General features: G+C 44.9%; 2 protein-coding genes across 2 annotated transcripts in view; one reads left to right on the plus strand and one right to left on the minus strand.

Annotated features, from left to right (window-relative positions):
• Positions 1-618: 618 nt before the first annotated feature.
• The window catches only part of LOC135397376 (coagulation factor IX-like), a 40,269-nt gene continuing 15,568 nt past the window's right edge, over positions 619-25,319 (minus strand). Inside the window, exons 2-11 of the mRNA XM_064628939.1 lie at positions 5,825-6,015; positions 4,409-4,446; positions 4,248-4,347; positions 3,583-3,653; positions 3,086-3,253; positions 2,840-3,034; positions 2,457-2,785; positions 1,644-1,822; positions 1,305-1,593; positions 619-1,033 (exon numbers count right to left, since the gene is read on the minus strand). Coding sequence (XP_064485009.1) covers positions 797-1,033; positions 1,305-1,593; positions 1,644-1,822; positions 2,457-2,785; positions 2,840-3,034; positions 3,086-3,253; positions 3,583-3,653; positions 4,248-4,347; positions 4,409-4,446; positions 5,825-5,955 — 1,737 coding nt within the window. The 5' untranslated portion in view covers positions 5,956-6,015 and the 3' untranslated portion in view covers positions 619-796. The remainder of the gene's footprint in view (positions 1,034-1,304; positions 1,594-1,643; positions 1,823-2,456; positions 2,786-2,839; positions 3,035-3,085; positions 3,254-3,582; positions 3,654-4,247; positions 4,348-4,408; positions 4,447-5,824; positions 6,016-25,319) is intronic.
• Positions 7,947-25,319, plus strand: part of LOC135397379 (protein stum homolog) — a 32,219-nt gene continuing 14,846 nt past the window's right edge. Inside the window, exon 1 of the mRNA XM_064628943.1 lies at positions 7,947-8,384. Coding sequence (XP_064485013.1) covers positions 8,186-8,384 — 199 coding nt within the window. The 5' untranslated portion in view covers positions 7,947-8,185. The remainder of the gene's footprint in view (positions 8,385-25,319) is intronic.

Here is a 25,319-nt window from a genome sequence, read left to right on the forward strand (position 1 = left end):
GGTCATAGTTTCATTTCCCGTTACCTACGTGATACCTAATGAAATGAAAGTGCCTTTTTTATCTCTGTCTCTCTCGACTGGATGATAAGACAGAAGAGGCTCTCACACGGAAAAGGTCTACTGAAACACGAGACACTGCTTTCTGGGTGAGATAACGAAAGGAGACACTGGTTCGTTACTGTGCAGTTCCTCTTTCGGTGGAAATTGGACGCTTATTTATATTTATTGATCTACCTGCACGTGCTCAAATAACATAGGCACGCGATGCACATCTTTAGATTTAATGAACGTGTCTCGCGTGGAATGTCTATTATGCAGATGCATAATTGCTGCTGTAATGAAAGTAGTACAACAATAAAGGTACTTTCCGTCACATCCCTGTTTGGAAGTGGACCATAGAATCCGTTTCAGTCAGTGTCATCTTTGTAAGGATTTCTTTGCAAAATCCTGGAACACGTGACACATAAACAAATGCGTGTTTAGTTGCTTTGTGGAATGTTATTTAAGGATCCTTGTGTTTGCATATTTCTTATAAAATGTGCCTTTATGTTGGGAGGTGTGAAAGAGGGAAGAGTCAACCTTTTATGTGAGCCTGCAGAAATAAATACCTTTGTCGGATTCTACAGTAATAACTGGTGTTATCTTTTAATCTGGATTGAGCCTGCCAGTACATTTGGCAGATTGCACAACTCCTACAGGAATGTCACCGTGAGTTGGAGATTATTGGAGTATTTTTCCCAAAGCGTGCATCCAATAGGCATTGGATAATGGAATGGCGACAATGGAAACTGCGGATCTAGGCGGCTTGGTACTTTGTTATCCTCCTTATCCAGTCGTTGTACCGGTTCACCTTGACGTAGTAGCCGTAACTCCCTGGGATCCCACATTTTCCTTTATCGGACCAACTGACGATGCCAGCCAATAGCCAGGTGTCCCGCACTTTGACCACGAAAGGTCCTCCGCTGTCTCCCTCGCACGTGTCCATGACGGTAGCTTGGTCATCGTACCCGGCGCAGAACATGTTCTTTGTTATCTGCATTGGGAAGACACCAAGGCTGCTGCAATACATTTCTAGATCACCACTCAATCCCGAAGACATCCATTGTCAGCTAACTGTTTGTCTCTGGTTTTTCTATTCGTTTTTCCTAAGTTGAAACTATGGGCAAAGGCAACGATACGGTGCATACCTTACAGTGACTCGTGGCGCTCCTGAATGTAAAATGGCCTTTATTTCTTTTCTGCATGACTTAGTCTGAGGCCCCTGCTCGAGTCAAACCCTTCGGAATTTAAGGCGGTTCACCTACCCGATCCTTAATCCGTGCACTCGCCGCCTCGATGCAGGTCTCTCGACTGAGGATTGGTAGGACTACTTCTTGCAGATTATCCGGCTGAGGTCCCTTGGTACCGACGCGGCCCCAACCACTGGCAACACCTAGCACGAGAGAGTGGAATACGGATCTTTCCATAAAATGCGTCCTGCCCAAGCAGGCGGGGCTGATGTGCCTCGTGTAGCTGATGGCAGCGCTAAGTTCCAGGAGAGCAACGTCATTGTCGAGAGTTTCCTCGTTGTAATCCGGGTGGATGATGAGATTCCTGGAGGAATAGCTATCTGAGCAGCATGTTTTGCGCTGTCCACGTCTCACCTCAGAGAAAGTGTTATGGCGTGGTCTTCCTCTTCTGTGAGACTTTGCTTGCCCAGCACAACCAACACCTGTTGCTTGCTGTAATGCTTGAAGCAGTGAGCGGCAGTGATAACCCATCGATGGCTGATGAGAGTACCTCCGCAAAATGCGCGCTGCTCTTCGATGTCCTTCAACAGCACCTGCAACGAGGGGACTGGTTCACCAGGGTGACATAACGCAGCGGAACACCAAGCTTTGTCGAAACTTTGAAGCTGTTGGAGCTAGGGTTCAGAATCCCGAGCCGTTTTTACGGATCTGGTTTTCGTACAACGTTCGTTAAGTTTAAAAGCTGTTGGTAGTATTCCTTCGCTCCAGGGCATGAACCAGATGGATTTCTCCTGCAACTCTAGCTGCAACCTGTCAATCAGACTGCTCCGTCGTGCAAGCGTGCAGCAGCAGCATGCGGGACGATCAATTTATCACTGACCAGTGGAAATTATAAGACGATTATCGAAGGCGAAATGAGCGGAACTCGATTTGGCGAAAGTGATGATAATGATGTTTTTCGTGTCTGTGACCACTACGACATTAGAAGGACCTATTTGGTCCAACTGTAGCGGGAACAGAGTGGCAATTAGTTTCAATCATCATTGAATGCTGCCCCCGTCCGAGAGTACGGGTACTGTTATTTCCTTTTCACACCGATATCGTTTGTTCCCAGGATATGGTCACGTCGAATCCTGGGATTTCGGGACACGAAAATATGCCGAAACATAGCCTTAGGACAATGATCAATGGAGGCGCAGATAATAACGACAGCCAAATGGCCCTTACTTGCCATGGGTGAGCACCAGTCTTGGCATCGTGTCCTCTGACAATCTTGGAACCCTGACTGGTGACAGCTTCTCCAGGTGCAGCCAGGACGGGTTTCCCACATGACCCTTGGCCGATCTCTTCCAGTTGAAGCTCGCTGTTGGATCTGATGGACTCAGAGTGATTGGAATGTACTGCCTCGTAGGTGATACGGAAGCCTCCGCCCTGGTCCCACTTTGAGTTTTCTCGACACAGACTGGTGAACATGACGGTTGCTTCGGCTGTAGATGTCGTCACCACGTACGGTGTGTCGTGCATGCCTGATGTAAAAGATGCCAATGGCTCGGAATCTGTAACGGAAGAAGGCTCCAATCAAAGACCTCGCTTTCTACTTGCAAGTATACCTGTTCTGTGACCGTCCCAGATTGTGAGCTTCTCAACAGTTGAGTTGCACATGTTGAGGTGGTGAATGGTGAAGCGAATGACATTATCGAAGGGTACACCAACGAGCATCTGGCAGTAGGATTCGCGCACGTAATGGTCTGGGTATAAGGGGCTCTCGATGACACCTGACAGTCCGTTGTCGTCGAAGCGACAGGCTGCACGAGAGATTATCTCATTCATGATCATGAACCGCCGATGAAACTTACGTCCAACCTTCCTGTCATGTGGCGCTTGTCCGAAACAGACGACGTATGCAGCCTTGAATGACCATCCGAGGATGTACTTGAACTGGACACGGACCATGTTAGTGGACGACTGCACCAACACTTGCCCCGTGTCCATGGAGGTCACATTCACTAAGGTTCGAACCGTACCTGCTCCAAATATCCGCATTTAAAATCTGCTGCCTTTCACGAACATGGTAGGTAAAAAATGGACTAAAAAAAGAAGTCACTCCCTCCCTACTCGGGAGTAATTGTACACTCCAAAGGGAGTGATATATGTGTGCAAGAAAAAGGAGTTACTGTATTTTTTCTTAAGAGTGTAGTCGTGAAACATTTCTTGTTTAGCGGAAAGACACACAAGTTTTAGCTGGGAACTAAAGATAATGTCCTGAACTTGTCCTCAACTTGGTACTCGTGGTTTCAAGATGGTCACTTTTTGAGTAATTCCAATGACAATGAATATACAGAAAGGACTTAACCATTTGCGAGCTTTTCTTCAACTCCTATGAAGTCACCGTCTGCCTTTCGAAATTTCCTTTTCCTCCCTTCGCTGAGGCAGACATGTACAAGATACACAAAAATTTATTTAAGATAAGATAATAATTACTAACATTCGAATGTAATTAAGATGGAGTATAAAAGTATTGGAAATACAAATAGTATACTATTTATCCTTGAACGCAAAAAGTCGCCGTTATGTGACATGCATCGCCAAAACCCCTGTGCATTATGCGAACCGTCACTGTGTGATAAGAGTAATCTAAACACAAGTCCCAGAAAGATGACAAACTCCACTAAGTATATGTGACCATTAACGAGGCAAACTTGTAGCAGGTCCCTGCTCAGCAAGGTCAGAATTCGGTGTCACCGCGTCAGGGCACACATAATAGGGATTAGTACACACGGGGTAGGATCTCTAAATGGGGACCTCCAAGAAGGATCAATGTCCGGGTCAAGTCGGAGGGACTCGGGGGAAATTTCCACTGTACAAGCAAGATAATGGAAAGTCGAGACACAGAAAGTTTGAGAGGGAGATCCAAAATATGTAATTAGAGTATTGAGTAGAAAATACCATAAAACGTATTTTAAATAGAGTAGAAATACACGAAAGAAAGAGTATCGAGTAGAGTACCAAAATACGTACTAGTCAGGGCTGATGTAGATGCTAAAGACGAAGCCCGGATTGGCCACCAACCAGGTGGATACCTGATCTAAGTCATTCGGGGCCTTGGTCGGTACGCATGCTGCCAATAAGAGAATTAATGTTCCCATGCGACGGCCAAAGAGAAAGCAAATACTACTTACGAGCAAACCTCTTATGGCGGCTTGAGGAAGAGGCTTGGCTATACGAGGGAAGGGTTTTTATATATAGAACGATAAGTATTCACGAAGGTGTCTAAAAAGTGTCAAAATGCTATGCACAGAAAAGTCAAATCTTCCACACTTGTATGCTAAGGCCACCGTCCATTAATCTGCTAAGACAATAAAGCCTCGCCAAGATAACCGCGCTCATCTGGGTTCGTTTTTCTGATCTAATAATGGCTGCGCCGTGATGACGGTGAAAAAAATTTTTTTGTTTTGTTTTTACGTAGCAGCTCTATGTGCTCGTTGAACCCGTGAATGGTACTGGTAGCTAAAACTGAAATATTACCGAAATTGTAGTTGGGAACGGGTACAAAAATGCTTACAAAGTTCCTCCATTACCGGAAACAGAAACGGAAGGGTGGGCTGATATAGATAGGGGCCATTACTGTTATGCGACGACATTTTGTTTTTTTCCTGGGTCCGTTTGCGGGAAAGTTGAGTACGAGTCTCATGGCGTATTCAGGTGGTCATTTCGTGGCATATTTTTCTGTCAGATCCCGAGCAGTCAATCATGTTTGCTTGGTCAAAGCGCAGAAATCTCTGGTGTACGCTTTCTGAGCACCAGGAAATAGACCTCTAACTTGAGAAACATCATCATGACGTTGGCAGACAGACAGCAACTGAAACAAATCTGAAGAGGAGGGCTGGGTTCCACGAGTGGCCACTTGTTCGCTGCTTCCTCTATTGCAAGAAAAGTAGGACCGAAGGTTGCGCGTCCCTTCCAGAGACCATCGTAATCCCCTCAAGACTCTGACTTTTGGGCGTGACCTTGATCGCCTCTCGCTTCGGGCCAAGTTCCACCAGGACACTATGACGTCATTTTTTTGTTTGTTTAGGGGGTGGGGAAGGTTAGCCATCCTAGGGAAGTCTTGCTATCCCGAAAAAAAAAAGAAACAAGAAAAAAAAAGGAGTTAAGAAAAGGGAGAGGTCTATTTGCACTTTTTTCGCAGGCTTCGACATAACCGGGCAGCGGGTTGCCCAACAATACCCGGTGTGGTCACATCCGGAAGAGCGACCCCAATGCCCCTATGGTCACGTGATCCAGCGCCAGGCCGTGTTGCCATGAGACTCGTACTCAAGAGGGCCGATCTTCAACTCGGCCCGCCACGAGCACTTGCGCGAGCGTCTTTGGAGCGCGCGAACTTTAAATATAACGATAACGATCGCTATGTGAAAGTTGGATCTTTATGATGCCATATGTCGCTCCCATAACTCGTCATGCAAAAAGACACACTTTCACCGTGCACGCGGCGTCCGCCTGCTCAGAAACGGAACGGAGTGATGTCCCTTTCTTGCTTGGGAGTCATGGGGATCGACGGCTGAGAGCAGCTTACTAGGAATGTGGATGGGACTTACCAAAAATAGACACCGGAATAGAAGATTATGGACAGAAGGATAATTCCCATGGGAGCGTTGGTGCGACACGTGCGATTGGTGTACACAAGGTCGTCTCTGAACCAGTTTCTTGTCGTATCCTTCCTGTTCATTAGACAGGAGCGCCCCCATTTCTTCTATCAGTGTATTGCAGTGGCAGTCGCTTTCCGTTCCTGTTGCTCAGAAAATGGGAAGATCATTTGGAAAAGGCGCCATGTGAGAAGGTAGCTCGAAGAAATAGCAGCAGTACAGAACAAGAACGCGCATTGTGCATTTTGAGAGATATGGGTTTCTATTTCAAATCTCGTGTCCTTCGTTCTGCTTCATGCTCCATGAGATTGAACGCACGTGTGAAAGATAAACATCCTAGCAAATCAATCCTGCTCTATGAAGAATGGTACGATCATTAATTCGTAATAAATGGTTCGACAAAACTAACAGAAAATTCGTTATGCTGTTCATGCCCGATATGAATAATAACGCGACTAATCTGTCTAATCCCTAACATGGAATGATCGCGCCATAGGCACAAAATAAGTCGCAATAGAATTGGGGACCTTGAAAAAAAAAAGTGTAATTTACTTCCAACATCAGCATAGATACTCATATATGTAACTTTATTATAATGTCACGCGTAACATATGCAGTCACAGTTTGAGGTCCCACAAGACACCGCGGGTGACGTCACAAGGCCATTGTGGGCAAAACAAATTATCGGGATAATGAGAATAATGTGACGCAGTTTGCCGACAACACCTGAAGCAATCTGCAATTACATACGGGATTCGCGTTCCTGTGGTTGCCAACACAATAATGGCGTCTTCTGTTTGTAAACGGTTTCCCGTATTACCAGCATTATCTTCGTCTACTTAGCAAATCATATATAAAAGCAGCTCGGTAAACGATAACTATTTTTAAACGCAGTAATACTCGAAACTGCACACTCCTTTCTTGTCAGACCCCCGGACATGTTAAAATTGGCTGGCTGGGCAGAATGAAAGGAACATTTCCTCCTTTCGTGTGTCATGCTCAAAGAGGAGAGCGGGCTCATTGTTTTTATTGTGTCCGCCTTCTCTTCCTATAGTTGGACACCCTTCATTTTCTTCCCGGAGCTCAATAGATATAGTTCACATGGGATTAGAGCTTCTATGGGCGAGCAGAATAAAAGTTTGTGACTATAAACATTCAAGTCCACATGCAACCCACGAAGGCAAGTTTATGGCGGCGCGTAAGCCGTACAGGTCTCAGTTGCAGGTTGAGATTGCCCGAAATAAGAAGGTAGACCCAGAAACCCGAGATAAAATGGAGCAAATAATGTGATATCGCTGGCAAAATTTTCCTTTCTTCATAGATGAGCTGGACTGGGCGATACCCTAGCGCGGTGGTCACCCGCATAAATGGAGAGAGAACTAAAACAATGACACACGTGGACAGAGCCCGCGGCATTTGCCTTAGCCAGCTCTCCTCTTTCAAGACTCTAAGGCAGTGGTCTGGAACCTCTACAATTCCAAGGGCCATATTTCACCCCCTCGTCGACCTTTTTCCGCAGATGAGATTCCAACTCATTCTAAAATGAGTTTAAATTAGCTTGCCGAAATTATTCATCGCTGTTGAATGACAAGCTGACCATTCCACAAGTTCAACTAATACTATAAACTTGCTCGTTGCGCTCACAAAGTTATGGTTTAGAGAATACGACAAACGCCTTTTGGTTAATTTTAAGCGGAGCACTGTTGCTTTGCGCCAGGCCGCAGGCGGGTTCACGACCCCTGCTCTAAGGTCATGCATCATCCCAAAGTAGGCTCCCTATCCCATAGAAAGCTCAAAAGTCCATTTAGTGCCATCTAACATTACGCAAGAAGACATTTTTTTTCCCGTCTAGGGAGTCACGTCACTTTGGATTCAGCATGACTCACGCACGAGACCGGCCCTCTCTACCTACCCTGGCAGCCGCAGAGGAGGTTTGCGCGTTGCTAGGTTGCGTTGTTGTCAGTTCTCCATAAGCTCCACAGATGGCGGGACCGCTCCAAATACCTCTTGGCGTCGTCCGTGAGTAACTATGGTAACGGGTCACGTGCCAGCTATTCGCCACGCGATTTCGCTCGCTTCGAGTCGGGTCGTTACTTTTACAAACTTAGCCCAACTCGTGAAACGTTGTGGCGATGGGATGATATACATGTGGATGTCAAGGTGGACCACGTCGCAGCAACTCTTTCGTGATGCGGTTGACGCAGGCTACTTGTGATTGGAAATGCACAAAACACATTGAGAGATGAGTTTGGCACCAATTTTGTGAGCTGCAAAAACAATGATTCTAGGCGGGTAATAAATCGCGAGTGGAAAATGAGTGGCCAAGTGCGTCAGATTGTGGTGTCGGTGCCGACGGAGTGTTGCACCGACCACCAGAACGGTCACCCTATGGCCAGCTATGAGATCATCAGCATTCGGGAACGGCACGGTCGTTTTCGGAAGGCTGTGCCTATCATGCCGATGCCCATTGCTGTCTGTCTCTGTATTCTCAACGTCTTACTGCCGGGAGTAGGTAAGTCTCCCCATTCCTAACTAACACTCCTGTAACACTTTCACAAGTACAGAGATTATGTCGTTAGTTGGTTCTTCTTTCCTGCATGGAACTCTGGAGTACGCATTACAGTTAAGTGACAATTTGGTGTGTCCAATACCTATTTTCAAAACTTGAAGAACGAATGGTGTTGAGGAACGCACGATTTATTATAACAACCACTCGTGTCGGAGCCAATTTCGTTTGAATCGGTTTCTGTTATGAGCGTCCTTCGACACAAAGGATCGAGAACATTCGGTAAACAAATAAAAATAAAAATAAATAAAACGTAGTAAACTGACACTAATGCTTCTACGAAAATTAAAAGCAACAGCTTCACCATTCTCTTACTTCTCAAGGTAAAGGCCAGTCCTTCTTTCAGTTTCTGATTCACATGATGTGAATCAAGTTTGGAATGGTTCTGTGTCTGAGATGCCACGAGTAAAAGTAGTGATGCCAAGCTACAAATTCTCCTGACTTGAAATTTATAACGTTACCAAAGAAATCAAAATGCACGCAAATCCTGCGAAAATATGGCTCCTAAGAATATATTCGAGATTTTTTTAAAGCTTTTTAGCCCGGCTCCACACATCATTTTAGACGAAAAAAAAAAAACTGAATTGAGTTGAACTGAATATCTGGTACCCTGTTCGATCTCTATTAATGAAAAGGGGGCGATCCCGCCGCAGCCCGAGTTCCTATCGGGTTGTGGAAAACAAATTTTAAATCCGGATCGTGAGGACGATGTAATCTGACCATTTACTTCCATTCAGAACCCGCGAGGGACGGCAAATTATTTCAACAAACAAAACGGAGACTAGGACTAAAGGACTAGGACAGGACTAGGACAACTAGGGAAGCGCATGTGTAGACTAAGTCGCAAGTAACTATTCTCGGAAGGCAAATCAAACATCATTTTCCGTTCATTGTTTTGAACCTTCTCTAGACACCATTCGCAACTTCCCCACGAGTGGCTTGAGCCAACCCCGGCATAAAGACATGCAGTTGCGTCTTTTTATTTCACCCACACGAGCAATGTGTTCTTGGAAAGGCTCGACGGCTTGACGCTTCCTACGAACCGCCAAGAATAAATAAAGCTAAATTGAGGCCGAAATTTCTTCGAGATCCTGGCTTCGGACTTGGGCTAGGTTTTTGGAATTGTGGTTGACGTCACTGCACTGTAAAGGCATTTAATTCCGCGGTCTCAACTTTTTCGCGAATCGAGCACGTCTTCGCGGCCACTGAATTTCGCCATTCTGGATACTAAAATTCGTGGCTTGATGGGCTTATGTCTTAATAAGTCCGAGATTGCCGCATCCGATGCAAGCGACATTCCAAGTATGCTTGTGCCGTAAAGCCAACTACGCAGATAGAATTTCGCCATTCTGAAAACTAAAATTCGTGGCTTGATGGGCTTATGTCGTAATAAGCCCGATGTTGCCGCATCTGATGCAAGCGACACTCCAAGTATGCTTGTGCCGTAAAGCCAAGTACGAAGATAGAATTTCGCCATTCTGGATACTAAAACTCGTGGCTTGATGGGCTTATGTCTTAATAAGTCCGAGATTGCCGCATCTGATGCAAGCGACATTCCAAGTATGCTTGTGCCGTAGAGCCAACTACGCAGATAGAATTTCGCCATTCTGAAAACTAAAATTCGTGGCTTGATGGGCTTATGTCGTAATAAGCCCAAGATTGCCGCATCTGATGCAAGCGACACTCCAAGTATGCTTGTGCCGTAAAGCCAACTACGAAGATAGAATTTCGCCATTCTGGATACTAAAATTCGTTGTGGCTTGATGGGCTTATGTCGTAATAAGCCCGAGATTGCCGCATCTGATGCAAGCGACACTCCAAGTATGCTTGTGCCGTAAAGCCAAGTACGAAGATAGAATTTCGCCATTCTGGATACTAAAATTCGTTGTGGCTTGATATGCTTATGTCGTAATAAGCCCGAGATTGCCGCATCTGATGAGAGCGACATTCCAAGTATGCTTGTGCCGTAAAGCCAAGTACGAAGATAGAATTTCGCCATTTTGAATACTAAAACTCGTGGCTTGATGGGCTTATGTCGTAATAAGCCCAAGATTGCCGCATCTGATACAAGCGACATTCCAAGTATGCTTGTGCCGTAAAGCCAACTACAAAGATGGAATTTCGCCATTCTGGATACTAAAATTCGTGGCTTGATGGGCTTATGTCTTAATAAGTCCGAGATTGCCGCATCTGATGCAAGCGACACTCCAAGTATGCTTGTGCCGTAAAGCCAACTACAAAGATGGAATTTGGCCATTCTGAAAACTAAAATTCGTGGCTTGATGGGCTTATGTCGTAACAAGCCCGAGATTGCCGCATCTGATGCAAGCGACACTCCAAGTATGCTTGTGCCGTAAAGCCAAGTACGAAGATAGAATTTCGCCATTCTGGATACTAAAATTCGTTGTGGCTTGATGGGCTTATGTCGTAATAAGGCCGAGATTGCCGCATCTGAAGCGAGCGATATTCCAATTATGCTTGTGCCGAAAAGCCAACTACGCAGATAGAATTTCGCCATTCTGAAAACTAAAATTCGTGGCTTGATGAGCTTATGTCGTAATAAGCCCGATATTGGCGCATCTGATGCAAGCGACACTCCAAGTATGCTTGTGCCCTAAAGCCAACTACAAAGATAGAATTTCGCCATTCTGAAAACTAAAATTCGTGGCTTGATGGGCTTATGTCGTAATAAGCCCGAGATTGCCGCATCTGATGCAAGCGACACTCCAAGTATGCTTGTGCCGTAAAGCCAACTACGAAGATGGAATTTCGCCATTCTGGATACTAAAATTCGTGGCTTGATGGGCTTATGTCTTAAGTCCGAGATTGCCGCATCTGATGCAAGCGACACTCCAAGTATGCTTGTGCCGTAAAGCCAACTACAAAGATGGAATTTCGCCATTCTGGATACTAAAATTCGTGGCTTGATGGGCTTATGTCTTAATAAGTCCGAGATTGCCGCATCCGATGCAATCGACATTCCAAGTATGCTTGTGCCGTAAAGCCAACTACGCAGATAGAATTTCGCCATTCTGAAAACTAAAATTCGTGGCTTGATGGGCTTATGTCGGAATAAGCCCGAGATTGCCGCATCTGATGCAAGCGACATTCCAATTATGCTTGTGCCGTAAAGCCAACTACGCAGATAGAATTTCACCATTCTGGATACTAAAATTCGTGGCTTGATGGGCTTATGTCGTAATAAGCCCGAGATTGCCGCATCTGATGCAAGCGACACTCCAAGTATGCTTGTGCCGTAAAGCCAACTATGAAGATGGAATTTGGCCATTCTGGATACTAAAATTCGTGGCTTGATGGGCTTATGTCTTAATAAGTCCGAGATTGCCGCATCTGATGCAAGCGACATTCCAAGTATGCTTGTGCCGTAAAGCCAACTACAAAGATAGAATTTCGCCATTCTGAAAACTAAAATTTGTGGCTTGATGGGCTTATGTCGTAATAAGCCCGAGATAGCCGCATCAGATGCAGGCGACACTCAAAGTATGCTTGTGCCGTAAAGCCAAGTACGAAGATAGAATTTCGCCATTAAGGATACTAAAATTCGTTGTGGCGTGATATGCTTATGTCGTAATAAGCCCGAGATTGCCGCATCTGAAGCGAGCGACATTCCAATTATGCTTGTGCCGTAAAGCCAACTACGCAGATAGAATTTCACCATTCTGGATACTAAAATTCGTGGCTTGATGGGCTTATGTCGTAATAAGCCCGAGATTGCCGCATCTGATGCAAGCGACACTCCAAGTATGCTTGTGCCGTAAAGCCAAGTACGAAGATAGAATTTCGCCATTCTGGATACTAAAATTCGTTGTGGCTTGATGGGCTTATGTCGTAATAAGGCCGACATTGCCGCATCTGAAGCGAGCGACATTCCAATTATGCTTGTGCCGTAAAGCCAACTACGCAGATAGAATTTCGCCATTCTGAAAACTAAAATTCGTGGCTTGATGAGCTTATGTCGTAATAAGCCCGATATTGCCGCATCTGATGCAAGCGACACTCCAAGTATGCTTGTGCCGTAAAGCCAACTATGAAGATGGAATTTGGCCATTCTGGATACTAAAATTCGTGGCTTGATGGGCTTATGTCTTAATAAGTCCGAGATTGCCGCATCTGATGCAAGCGACACTCCAAGTATGCTTGTGCCGTAAAGCCAACTACAAAGATAGAATTTCGCCATTCTGAAAAATAAAATTCGTGGCTTGATGGGCTTATGTCGTAATAAGCCCGAGATTGCCGCATCTGATGCAAGCGATACTCCAAGTATGCTTGTGCCGTAAAGCCAAGTACGAAGATAGAATTTCGCCATTCTGGATACTAAAATTCGTTGTGGCTTGATATGCTTATGTCGTAATAAGCCCGAGATTGCCGCATCTGAAGCGAGCGACATTCCAATGATGCTTGTGCCGTAAAGCCAACTACGCAGATAGAATTTCACCATTCTGGATACTAAAATTCGTGGCTTGATGGGCTTATGTCGTAATAAGCCCGAGATTGCCGCATCTGATGCAAGCGACACTCCAAGTATGCTTGTGCCGTAAAGCCAACTACGAAGATGGAATTTCGCCATTCTGGATACTAAAATTCGTGGCTTGATGGGCTTATGTCTTAAGTCCGAGATTGCCGCATCTGATGCAAGCGACACTCCAAGTATGCTTGTGCCGTAAAGCCAACTACAAAGATGGAATTTCGCCATTCTGGATACTAAAATTCGTGGCTTGATGGGCTTATGTCTTAATAAGTCCGAGATTGCCGCATCCGATGCAATCGACATTCCAAGTATGCTTGTGCCGTAAAGCCAACTACGCAGATAGAATTTCGCCATTCTGAAAACTAAAATTCGTGGCTTGATGGGCTTATGTCGGAATAAGCCCGAGATTGCCGCATCTGATGCAAGCGACATTCCAATTATGCTTGTGCCGTAAAGCCAACTACGCAGATAGAATTTCACCATTCTGGATACTAAAATTCGTGGCTTGATGGGCTTATGTCGTAATAAGCCCGAGATTGCCGCATCTGATGCAAGCGACACTCCAAGTATGCTTGTGCCGTAAAGCCAACTATGAAGATGGAATTTGGCCATTCTGGATACTAAAATTCGTGGCTTGATGGGCTTATGTCTTAATAAGTCCGAGATTGCCGCATCTGATGCAAGCGACATTCCAAGTATGCTTGTGCCGTAAAGCCAACTACAAAGATAGAATTTCGCCATTCTGAAAACTAAAATTTGTGGCTTGATGGGCTTATGTCGTAATAAGCCCGAGATAGCCGCATCAGATGCAGGCGACACTCAAAGTATGCTTGTGCCGTAAAGCCAAGTACGAAGATAGAATTTCGCCATTCTGGATACTAAAATTCGTTGTGGCGTGATATGCTTATGTCGTAATAAGCCCGAGATTGCCGCATCTGAAGCGAGCGACATTCCAATTATGCTTGTGCCGTAAAGCCAACTACGCAGATAGAATTTCACCATTCTGGATACTAAAATTCGTGGCTTGATGGGCTTATGTCGTAATAAGCCCGAGATTGCCGCATCTGATGCAAGCGACACTCCAAGTATGCTTGTGCCGTAAAGCCAACTACGAAGATGGAATTTCGCCATTCTGGATACTAAAATTCGTGGCTTGATGGGCTTATGTCTTAATAAGTCCGAGATTGCCGCATCTGATGCAAGCGACATTATAAGTATGCTTGTGCCGTAAAGCCAACTACGAAGATAGAATTTCGCCATTCTGAAAACTAAAATTCGTGGCTTGATGGGCTTATGTTGTAATAAGCCCGAGATTGCCGCATCTGATGCAAGCGACACTCCAAGTATGCTTGTGCCGTAAAGCCAACTACGAAGATGGAATTTCGCCATTCTGGATACTAAAATTCGTGGCTTGATGGGCTTATGTCTTAATAAGTCCGTGATTGCCGCATCTGATGCAAGCGACACTCCAAGTATGCTTGTGCCGTAAAGCCAACTACAAAGATGGAATTTCGCCATTCTGGATACTAAAATTCGTGGCTTGATGGGCTTATGTCTTAATAAGTCCGAGATTGCCGCATCTGATGCAAGCGACACTCCAAGTATGCTTGTGCCGTAAAGCCAACTACAAAGATGGAATTTCGCCATTCTGAAAACTAAAATTCGTGGCTTGATGGGCTTATGTCGTAACAAGCCCGAGATTGCCGCATCTGATGCAAGCGACACTCCAAGTATGCTTGTGCCGTAAAGCCAAGTACGAAGATAGAATTTCGCCATTCTGGATACTAAAATTCGTTGTGGCTTGATGGGCTTATGTCGTAATAAGCCCGAGATTGCCGCATCTGAAGCGAGCGACATTCCAATTATGCTTGTGCCGTAAAGCCAACTACGCAGATAGAATTTCACCATTCTGGATACTAAAATTCGTGGCTTGATGGGCTTATGTCGTAATAAGCCCGAGATTGCCGCATCTGATGCAAGAGACACTCCAAGTATGCTTGTGCCGTAAAGCCAACTACGAAGATGGAATTTCGCCATTCTGGATACTAAAATTCGTGGCTTGATGGGCTTATGTCGTAATAAGCCCGAAATTGCCTCATCTGATGACAGCGACATTCCAAGTATGCTTGTGCCGTAAAGCCAAGTACGAAGATAGAATTTCGCCATTCTGGATACTAAAATTCGTTGTGGCTTGATGGGCTTATGTCGTAATAAGCCCGAGATTGCCGCATCTGATGACAGCGACATTCCAAGTATGCTTGTGCCGTAAAGCCAACTACGAAGATGGAATTTCGCCATTCTGGATACTAAAATTCGTTCTGGCTTGATGGGCTTATGTCGTAATAAGCCCGAGATTGCCGCATCTGATGAGAGCGACATTCCAAGTATGCTTGTGCCGTAAAGCCAAGTACGAAGATAGAATTTCGCCATTTTGAATACTAAAACTCGTGGCTTGATGGGCTTATGTCGTAATAAGTCCAAGATTGCCGCATCTGATACAAGCGACATTCCAAGTATGCTTGTGCCGTAAAGCCAACTACAAAGATGGAATTTCGCCATTCTGGATACTAAAATTCGTGGCTTGATGGGCTTATGTCTTAATAAGTCCGAGATTGCCGCATCTGATGCAAGCGACACTCCAAGTATGCTTGTGCCGTAAAGCCAACTACAAAGATGGAATTTGGCCATTCTGAAAACTAAAATTCGTGGCTTGATGGGCTTATGTCGTAATAAGCCCGAGATTGCCGCATCTGATGCAAGCGACACTCCAAGTATGCTTGTGCCGTAAAGCCAAGTACGAAGATAGAATTTCGCCATTCTGGATACTAAAATTCGTTGTGGCTTGATGGGCTTATGTCGTAATAAGCCCGAGATTGCCGCATCTGAAGCGAGCGACATTCCAATTATGCTTGTGCCGTAAAGCCAACTACGCAGATAGAATTTCACCATTCTGGATACTAAAATTCGTGGCTTGATGGGCTTATGTCGTAATAAGCCGGAGATTGCCGCATCTGATGCAAGCGACACTCCAAGTATGCTTGTGCCGTAAAGCCAACTACGAAGATGGAATTTCGCCATTCTGGATACTAAAATTCGTGGCTTGATGGGCTTATGTCTTAATAAGTCCGAGATTGCCGCATCTGATGCAAGCGACATTATAAGTATGCTTGTGCCGTAAAGCCAACTACGAAGATAGAATTTCGCCATTCTGAAAACTAAAATTCGTGGCTTGATGGGCTTATGTTGTAATAAGCCCGAGATTGCCGCATCTGATGCAAGCGACACTCCAAGTATGCTTGTGCCGTAAAGCCAACTACGAAGATGGAATTTCGCCATTCTGGATACTAAAATTCGTGGCTTGATGGGCTTATGTCTTAATAAGTCCGAGATTGCCGCATCTGATGCAAGCGACACTCCAAGTATGCTTGTGCCGTAAAGCCAACTACAAAGATGGAATTTCGCCATTCTGGATACTAAAATTCGTGGCTTGATGGGCTTATGTCTTAATAAGTCCGAGATTGCCGCATCTGATGCAAGCGACACTCCAAGTATGCTTGTGCCGTAAAGCCAACTACAAAGATGGAATTTCGCCATTCTGAAAACTAAAATTCGTGGCTTGATGGGCTTATGTCGTAATAAGCCCGAGATTGCCGCATCTGATGCAAGCGACACTCCAAGTATGCTTGTGCCGTAAAGCCAAGTACGAAGATAGAATTTCGCCATTCTGGATACTAAAATTCGTTGTGGCTTGATGGGCTTATGTCGTAATAAGCCCGAGATTGCCGCATCTGAAGCGAGCGACATTCCAATTATGCTTGTGCCGTAAAGCCAACTACGCAGATAGAATTTCACCATTCTGGATACTAAAATTCGTGGCTTGATGGGCTTATGTCGTAATAAGCCCGAGATTGCCGCATCTGATGCAAGAGACACTCCAAGTATGCTTGTGCCGTAAAGCCAACTACGAAGATGGAATTTCGCCATTCTGGATACTAAAATTCGTGGCTTGATGGGCTTATGTCTTAATAAGTCCGAGATTGCCGCATCTGATGCAAGCGACATTCCAAGTATGCTTGTGCCGTAAAGCCAACTACGATGATAGAATTTCACCATTCTGGATACTAAAATTCGTGGCTTGATGGGCTTATGTCGTAATAAGCCCGAAATTGCCTCATCTGATGACAGCGACATTCCAAGTATGCTTGTGCCGTAAAGCCAAGTACGAAGATAGAATTTCGCCATTCTGGATACTAAAATTCGTTGTGGCTTGATGGGCTTATGTCGTAATAAGCCCGAGATTGCCGCATCTGATGACAGAGACATTCCAAGTATGCTTGTGCCGTAAAGCCAACTACGAAGATGGAATTTCGCCATTCTGGATACTAAAATTCGTTCTGGCTTGATGGGCTTATGTCGTAATAAGCCCGAGATTGCCGCATCTGATGAGAGCGACATTCCAAGTATGCTTGTGCCGTAAAGCCAAGTACGAAGATAGAATTTCGCCATTTTGAATACTAAAACTCGTGGCTTGATGGGCTTATGTCGTAATAAGTCCAAGATTGCCGCATCTGATACAAGCGACATTCCAAGTATGCTTGTGCCGTAAAGCCAACTACAAAGATGGAATTTCGCCATTCTGGATACTAAAATTCGTGGCTTGATGGGCTTATGTCTTAATAAGTCCGAGATTGCCGCATCTGATGCAAGCGACACTCCAAGTATGCTTGTGCCGTAAAGCCAACTACAAAGATGGAATTTCGCCATTCTGGATACTAAAATTCGTGGCTTGATGGGCTTATGTCTTAATAAGCCCGAGATTGCCTCATCTGATGACAGCGACATTCCAAGTATGCTTGTGCCGTAAAGCCAAGTACGAAGATAGAATTTCGCCATTCTGGATACTAAAATTCGTTGTGGCTTGATGGGCTTATGTCGTAATAAGCCCGAGATTGCCGCATCTGAAGCGAGCGACATTCCAATTATGCTTGTGCCGTAAAGCCAACTACGCAGATAGAATTTCACCATTCTGGATACTAAAATTCGTGGCTTGATGGGCTTATGTCGTAATAAGCCCGAGATTGCCGCATCTGATGCAAGAGACACTCCAAGTATGCTTGTGCCGTAAAGCCAACTACGAAGATGGAATTTCGCCATTCTGAAAACTAAAATTCGTGGCTTGATGGGCTTATGTCGTAATAAGCCCGAGATTGCCGCATCTGATGCAAGTGACACTCCAAGTATGCTTGTGCCGTAAAGCCAACTACGAAGATGGAATTTCGCCATTCTGAAAACTAAAATTCGTGGCTTGATGGGCTTATGTCTTAATAAGTCCGAGATTGCCGCATCTGATGCAAGCGACACTCCAAGTATGCTTGTGCCGTAAAGCCAAGTACGAAGATAGAATTTCGCCATTCCGGATACTAAAATTGTTGTGGCTTGATGGGCTTATGTCGTAATAAGCCCGAGATTGCCGCATCTGATGCGAGCGACATTCCAATTATGCTTGTGCCGTAAAGCCAACTACGATGATAGAATTTCACCATTCTGGATACTAAAATTCGTGGCTTGATGGGCTTATGTCGTAATAAGCCCGAGATTGCCGCATCTGATGCAAGCGACACTCCAAGTATGCTTGTGCCGTAAAGCCAACTATGAAGATGGAATTTGGCCATTCTGGATACTAAAATTCGTGGCTTGATGGGCTTATGTCTTAATAAGTCCGAGATTGCCGCATCTGATGCAAGCGACACTCCAAGTATGCTTGTGCCGTAAAGCCAACTACAAAGATGGAATTTCGCCATTCTGGATACTAAAATTCGTGGCTTGATGGGCTTATGTCTTAATAAGTCCGAGATTGCCGCATCTGATGCAAGCGACACTCCAAGTATGCTTGTGCCGTAAAGCCAACTACAAAGATGGAATTTCGCCATTCTGAAAACTAAAATTCGTGGCTTGATGGGCTTATGTCGTAATAAGCCCGAGATTGCCGCATCTGATGCAAGCGACACTCCAAGTATGCTTGTGCCGTAAAGCCAAGTACGAAGATAGAATTTCGCCATTCTGGATACTAAAATTCGTTGTGGCTTGATGGGCTTATGTCGTAATAAGCCCGAGATTGCCGCATCTGAAGCGAGCGACATTCCAATTATGCTTGTGCCGTAAAGCCAACTACGCAGATAGAATTTCACCATTCTGGATACTAAAATTCGTGGCTTGATGGGCTTATGTCGTAATAAGCCCGAGATTGCCGCATCTGATGCAAGAGACACTCCAAGTATGCTTGTGCCGTAAAGCCAACTACGAAGATGGAATTTCGCCATTCTGGATACTAAAATTCGTGGCTTGATGGGCTTATGTCTTAATAAGTCCGAGATTGCCGCATCTGATGCAAGCGACATTCCAAGTATGCTTGTGCCGTAAAGCCAACTACGATGATAGAATTTCACCATTCTGGATACTAAAATTCGTGGCTTGATGGGCTTATGTCGTAATAAGCCCGAAATTGCCTCATCTGATGACAGCGACATTCCAAGTATGCTTGTGCCGTAAAGCCAAGTACGAAGATAGAATTTCGCCATTCTGGATACTAAAATTCGTTGTGGCTTGATGGGCTTATGTCGTAATAAGCCCGAGATTGCCGCATCTGATGACAGAGACATTCCAAGTATGCTTGTGCCGTAAAGCCAACTACGAAGATGGAATTTCGCCATTCTGGATACTAAAATTCGTTCTGGCTTGATGGGCTTATGTCGTAATAAGCCCGAGATTGCCGCATCTGATGAGAGCGACATTCCAAGTATGCTTGTGCCGTAAAGCCAAGTACGAAGATAGAATTTCGCCATTTTGAATACTAAAACTCGTGGCTTGATGGGCTTATGTCGTAATAAGTCCAAGATTGCCGCATCTGATACAAGCGACATTCCAAGTATGCTTGTGCCGTAAAGCCAACTACAAAGATGGAATTTCGCCATTCTGGATACTAAAATTCGTGGCTTGATGGGCTTATGTCTTAATAAGTCCGAGATTGCCGCATCTGATGCAAGCGACACTCCAAGTATGCTTGTGCCGTAAAGCCAACTACAAAGATGGAATTTCGCCATTCTGGATACTAAAATTCGTGGCTTGATGGGCTTATGTCTTAATAAGCCCGAGATTGCCTCATCTGATGACAGCGACATTCCAAGTATGCTTGTGCCGTAAAGCCAAGTACGAAGATAGAATTTCGCCATTCTGGATACTAAAATTCGTTGTGGCTTGATGGGCTTATGTCGTAATAAGCCCGAGATTGCCGCATCTGAAGCGAGCGACATTCCAATTATGCTTGTGCCGTAAAGCCAACTACGCAGATAGAATTTCACCATTCTGGATACTAAAATTCGTGGCTTGATGGGCTTATGTCGTAATAAGCCCGAGATTGCCGCATCTGATGCAAGAGACACTCCAAGTATGCTTGTGCCGTAAAGCCAACTACGAAGATGGAATTTCGCCATTCTGAAAACTAAAATTCGTGGCTTGATGGGCTTATGTCGTAATAAGCCCGAGATTGCCGCATCTGATGCAAGTGACACTCCAAGTATGCTTGTGCCGTAAAGCCAACTACGAAGATGGAATTTCGCCATTCTGAAAACTAAAATTCGTGGCTTGATGGGCTTATGTCTTAATAAGTCCGAGATTGCCGCATCTGATGCAAGCGACACTCCAAGTATGCTTGTGCCGTAAAGCCAAGTACGAAGATAGAATTTCGCCATTCCGGATACTAAAATTGTTGTGGCTTGATGGGCTTATGTCGTAATAAGCCCGAGATTGCCGCATCTGATGCGAGCGACATTCCAATTATGCTTGTGCCGTAAAGCCAACTACGATGATAGAATTTCACCATTCTGGATACTAAAATTCGTGGCTTGATGGGCTTATGTCGTAATAAGCCCGAGATTGCCGCATCTGATGCAAGCGACACTCCAAGTATGCTTGTGCCGTAAAGCCAACTATGAAGATGGAATTTGGCCATTCTGGATACTAAAATTCGTGGCTTGATGGGCTTATGTCGTAATAAGCCCGAGATTGCCGCATCTGATGCAAGCGACACTCCAAGTATGCTTGTGCCGTAAAGCCAAGTACGAAGATAGAATTTCGCCATTCTGGATACTAAAATTCGTGGCTTGATGGGCTTATGTCGTAATAAGCCCGAAATTGCCTCATCTGATGACAGCGACATTCCAAGTATGCTTGTGCCGTAAAGCCAAGTACGAAGATAGAATTTCGCCATTCTGGATACTAAAATTCGTTGTGGCTTGATGGGCTTATGTCGTAATAAGCCCGAGATTGCCGCATCTGATGACAGCGACATTCCAAGTATGCTTGTGCCGTAAAGCCAACTACGAAGATGGAATTTCGCCATTCTGGATACTAAAATTCGTTCTGGCTTGATGGGCTTATGTCGTAATAAGCCCGAGATTGCCGCAGCTGATGAGAGCGACATTCCAAGTATGCTTGTGCCGTAAAGCCAAGTACGAAGATAGAATTTCGCCATTCTGAATACTAAAACTCGTGGCTTGATGGGCTTATGTCGTAATAAGCCCAAGATTGCCGCATCTGATACAAGCGACATTCCAAGTATGCTTGTGCCGTAAAGCCAACTACGAAGATAGAATTTCGCCATCCTGGATACAAAAATTCGTAGTGGCTTGATGAGCTTACGTAGGTCGTAATAAGCACGAAATTGCCGTATCTGATACAAGCGACATTCCAAGTATGCTTGTGCCATAAAGCCAACTACGAAGATAGAATTTCGCCATCCTGGATACAAAAACTCGTTGTGGCTTGATGGGCTTATTACGTAATAAGCCCGAGATTGCCGCATCTGATGACAGCGACATTCCAAGTACGCTTGTGCCGTAAAACCAACTACGAAGATAGAATTTCGCCATTCTGAATACTAAAATTCGTGGTTTGATGGGCTTATGCCGTAATAAGCCCGAGATTGCCGCGTCTGATGAGAGCGACATTCCAAGTATGCTTGTGAAGCCAACTACGAAGATGGAATTTCGCCATTCTGGATACTAAAATTCGTGGCTTAATGGGCTTATGTCGTAATAAGCCCAAGATTGCCGCATCTGACGCAAGCGACATTCCCAGTATGCTTGTGCCGTAAAGCCAACTACAAAGATAGAATTTCGTCATCCTGGGTACAAAAATTCGTAGTGGCTTGATGAGCTTATGTCGTAATAAGCCCGAAATTGCCTCATCTGATCACAGCGACATTCCAAGTATGCTTGTGCCGTAAAGCCAAGTACGAAGATAGAATTTCGCCATTCTGAATACTAAAACTCGTGGCTTGATGGGCTTATGTCGTAATAAGCCCGAGATTGCCGCATCTGATACAAGCGACATTCCAAGTATGCTTGTGCCGTAAAGCCAACTACGAAGATAGAATTTCGCCATCCTGGATACAAAAATTCGTAGTGGCTTGATGAGCTTACGTAGGTCGTAATAAGCACGAAATTGCCGTATCTGATACAAGCGACATTCCAAGTATGCTTGTGCCATAAAGCCAACTACGAAGATAGAATTTCGCCATCCTGGATACAAAAACTCGTTGTGGCTTGATGGGCTTATTACGTAATAAGCCCGAGATTGCCGCATCTGATGACAGCGACATTCCAAGTACGCTTGTGCCGTAAAACCACCTACGAAGATAGAATTTCGCCATTCTGAATACTAAAATTCGTGGTTTGATGGGCTTATGCCGTAATAAGCCCGAGATTGCCGCGTCTGATGAGAGCGACATTCCAAGTATGCTTGTGAAGCCAACTACGAAGATGGAATTTCGCCATTCTGGATACTAAAATTCGTGGCTTAATGGGCTTATGTCGTAATAAGCCCAAGATTGCCGCATCTGACGCAAGCGACATTCCCAGTATGCTTGTGCCGTAAAGCCAAGTACGAAGATAGAATTTCGCCATTCTGAATACTAAAACTCGTGGCTTGATGGGCTTATGTCGTAATAAGCCCGAGATTGCCGCATCTGATACAAGCGACATTCCAAGTATGCTTGTGCCGTAAAGCCAACTACGCAGATAGAATTTCGCCATCCTGGATACAAAAATTCGTAGTGGCTTGATGAGCTTACGTAGGTCGTAATAAGCACGAAATTGCCGTATCTGATGACAGCGACATTCCAAGTATGCTTGTGCCTAAAGCCAACTACGAAGATAGAATTTCGCCATCCTGGATACAAAAATTCGTTGTGGCTTGATGGGCTTATTACGTAATAAGCCCGAGATTGCCGCATCTGATGACAGCGACATTCCAAGTATGCTTGTGCCGTAAAACCAACTACGAAGATAGAATTTCGCCATTCTGGATACTAAAATTCGTGGTTTGATGGGCTTATGCCGTAATAAGCCCGAGATTGCCGCGTCTGATGAGAGCGACATTCCAAGTATGCTTGTGAAGCCAACTACGAAGATGGAATTTCGCCATTCTGGATACTAAAATTCGTTGCTTGATGGGCTTATGTCTTAATAAGTCCGAGATTGCCGCATCTGATGAGAGCGACATTCCAAGTATGCTTGTGCCGTAAAGCCAACTACGAAGATAGAATTTCGCCCTTCTGGATACAAAAATTCGTTCTGGCTTGATGGGCTTATGTCGTAATATGCCCGAGATTGCCGCATCTGATGAGAGCGACATTCCAAGTATGCTTGTGCCGTAAAGCCAAGTACGAATATAGAATTTCGCCATTCTGAATACTAAAACTCGTGGCTTGATGGGCTTATGTCGTAATAAGCCCGAGATTGCCGCATCTGATGAGAGCGACATTCCAAGTATGCTTGTGCCGTAAAGCCAAGTACGAAGATAGAATTTCGCCATTCTGAATACTAAAACTCGTGGCTTGATAGGCTTATGTCGTAATAAGCCCGAGATTGCCGCATCTGATGAGAGCGACATTCCAAGTATGCTTGTGCCGTAAAGCCAAGTACGAATATAGAATTTCGCCATTCTGAATACTAAAACTCGTGGCTTGATAGGCTTATGTCGTAATAAGCCCGAGATTGCCGCATCCTAAGAAAGCGACATTCCAAGTATGCTTGTGCCGTAAAGCCAACTACGAAGATAGAATTTCGCCCTTCTGGATACAAAAATTCGTTCTGGCTTGATGGGCTTATGTCGTAATATGCCCGAGATTGCCGCATCTGATGAGAGCGACATTCCAAGTATGCTTGTGCCGTAAAGCCAAGTACGAATATAGAATTTCGCCATTCTGAATACTAAAACTCGTGGCTTGATGGGCTTATGTCGTAATAAGCCCGAGATTGCCGCATCTGATGAGAGCGACATTCCAAGTATGCTTGTGCCGTAAAGCCAAGTACGAAGATAGAATTTCGCCATTCTGAATACTAAAACTCGTGGCTTGATAGGCTTATGTCGTAATAAGCCCGAGATTGCCGCATCCTAAGAAAGCGACATTCCAAGTATGCTTGTGCCGTAAAGCCAACTACGAAGATAGAATTTCGCATTCTGGATAATAAAATTCGTGGCCTGATGGGCTTATGTCCTAATAAGCCCGAGATTGCCGCATCCTAAGAAAGCGACATTCCAAGTATGCTTGTGCCGTAAAGCCAACTACGAAGATAGAATTTCGCATTCTGGATAATAAAATTCGTGGCCTGATGGGTTTATGTCGTGATAAGCCCGAGATTGCCGCATCTGACGACATTCCACATGCTTGACCAAAAATGTGTGGCTATTCTGTGAGCAAAATAAAAGTCTCGGCGGGACATTTATTATTTCTGAACCAATCCCAAATTACGACCAATACGACTCCAAAGTGGTCAACTAGCTCCATCGTATAGAAACGTCATTCGTTATCTCCCCCATTCTGTTATGGTACATCCCCAAAGTTTCCTTCGGTCGAGGTGTGGTCATCAATATTGAATCCGAACGTCAAATCGCATCGCAAGCGGAGCAACGACAAAACGTGTTTGTGGAGCCTGATTATAACTTCGAAACGTAGACAGGACAGCTGCAAAATTTCGCAGACGACACTTTTTTCTCCCGTCATTCGCTGCTACACGAGAGAAATCGAAGATGTTTCACAGTGCTGGAATGTAGGAGGAAAAATTGCGATACAGAAGTGAGCAAAAGGGATGTTCGACGTTAAGCGTCTGAGTTACCTCCGTGGCGGCGAAAAAACTTTGTTGTATTGTCGAGGAACATGTTAGAATGGTGCAAGCGAGCATGGTGTACTGTAGAAAGGAGTAACATTTCTTTGAGTTTGAGGAACACACACGATAACGCGCAACACTTGGTCTTGTGCGTTCCTCAAACTCCGGGAAGTGCTTGCTCTTTCTAGATGTATTGTCCTCTGCAAGCTTGAGCCGATTAAAAAC

Source organism: Ornithodoros turicata, chromosome 6 (genome assembly GCF_037126465.1).
Source record: "Ornithodoros turicata isolate Travis chromosome 6, ASM3712646v1, whole genome shotgun sequence".
NCBI lineage: Eukaryota > Metazoa > Arthropoda > Arachnida > Ixodida > Argasidae > Ornithodoros > Ornithodoros turicata.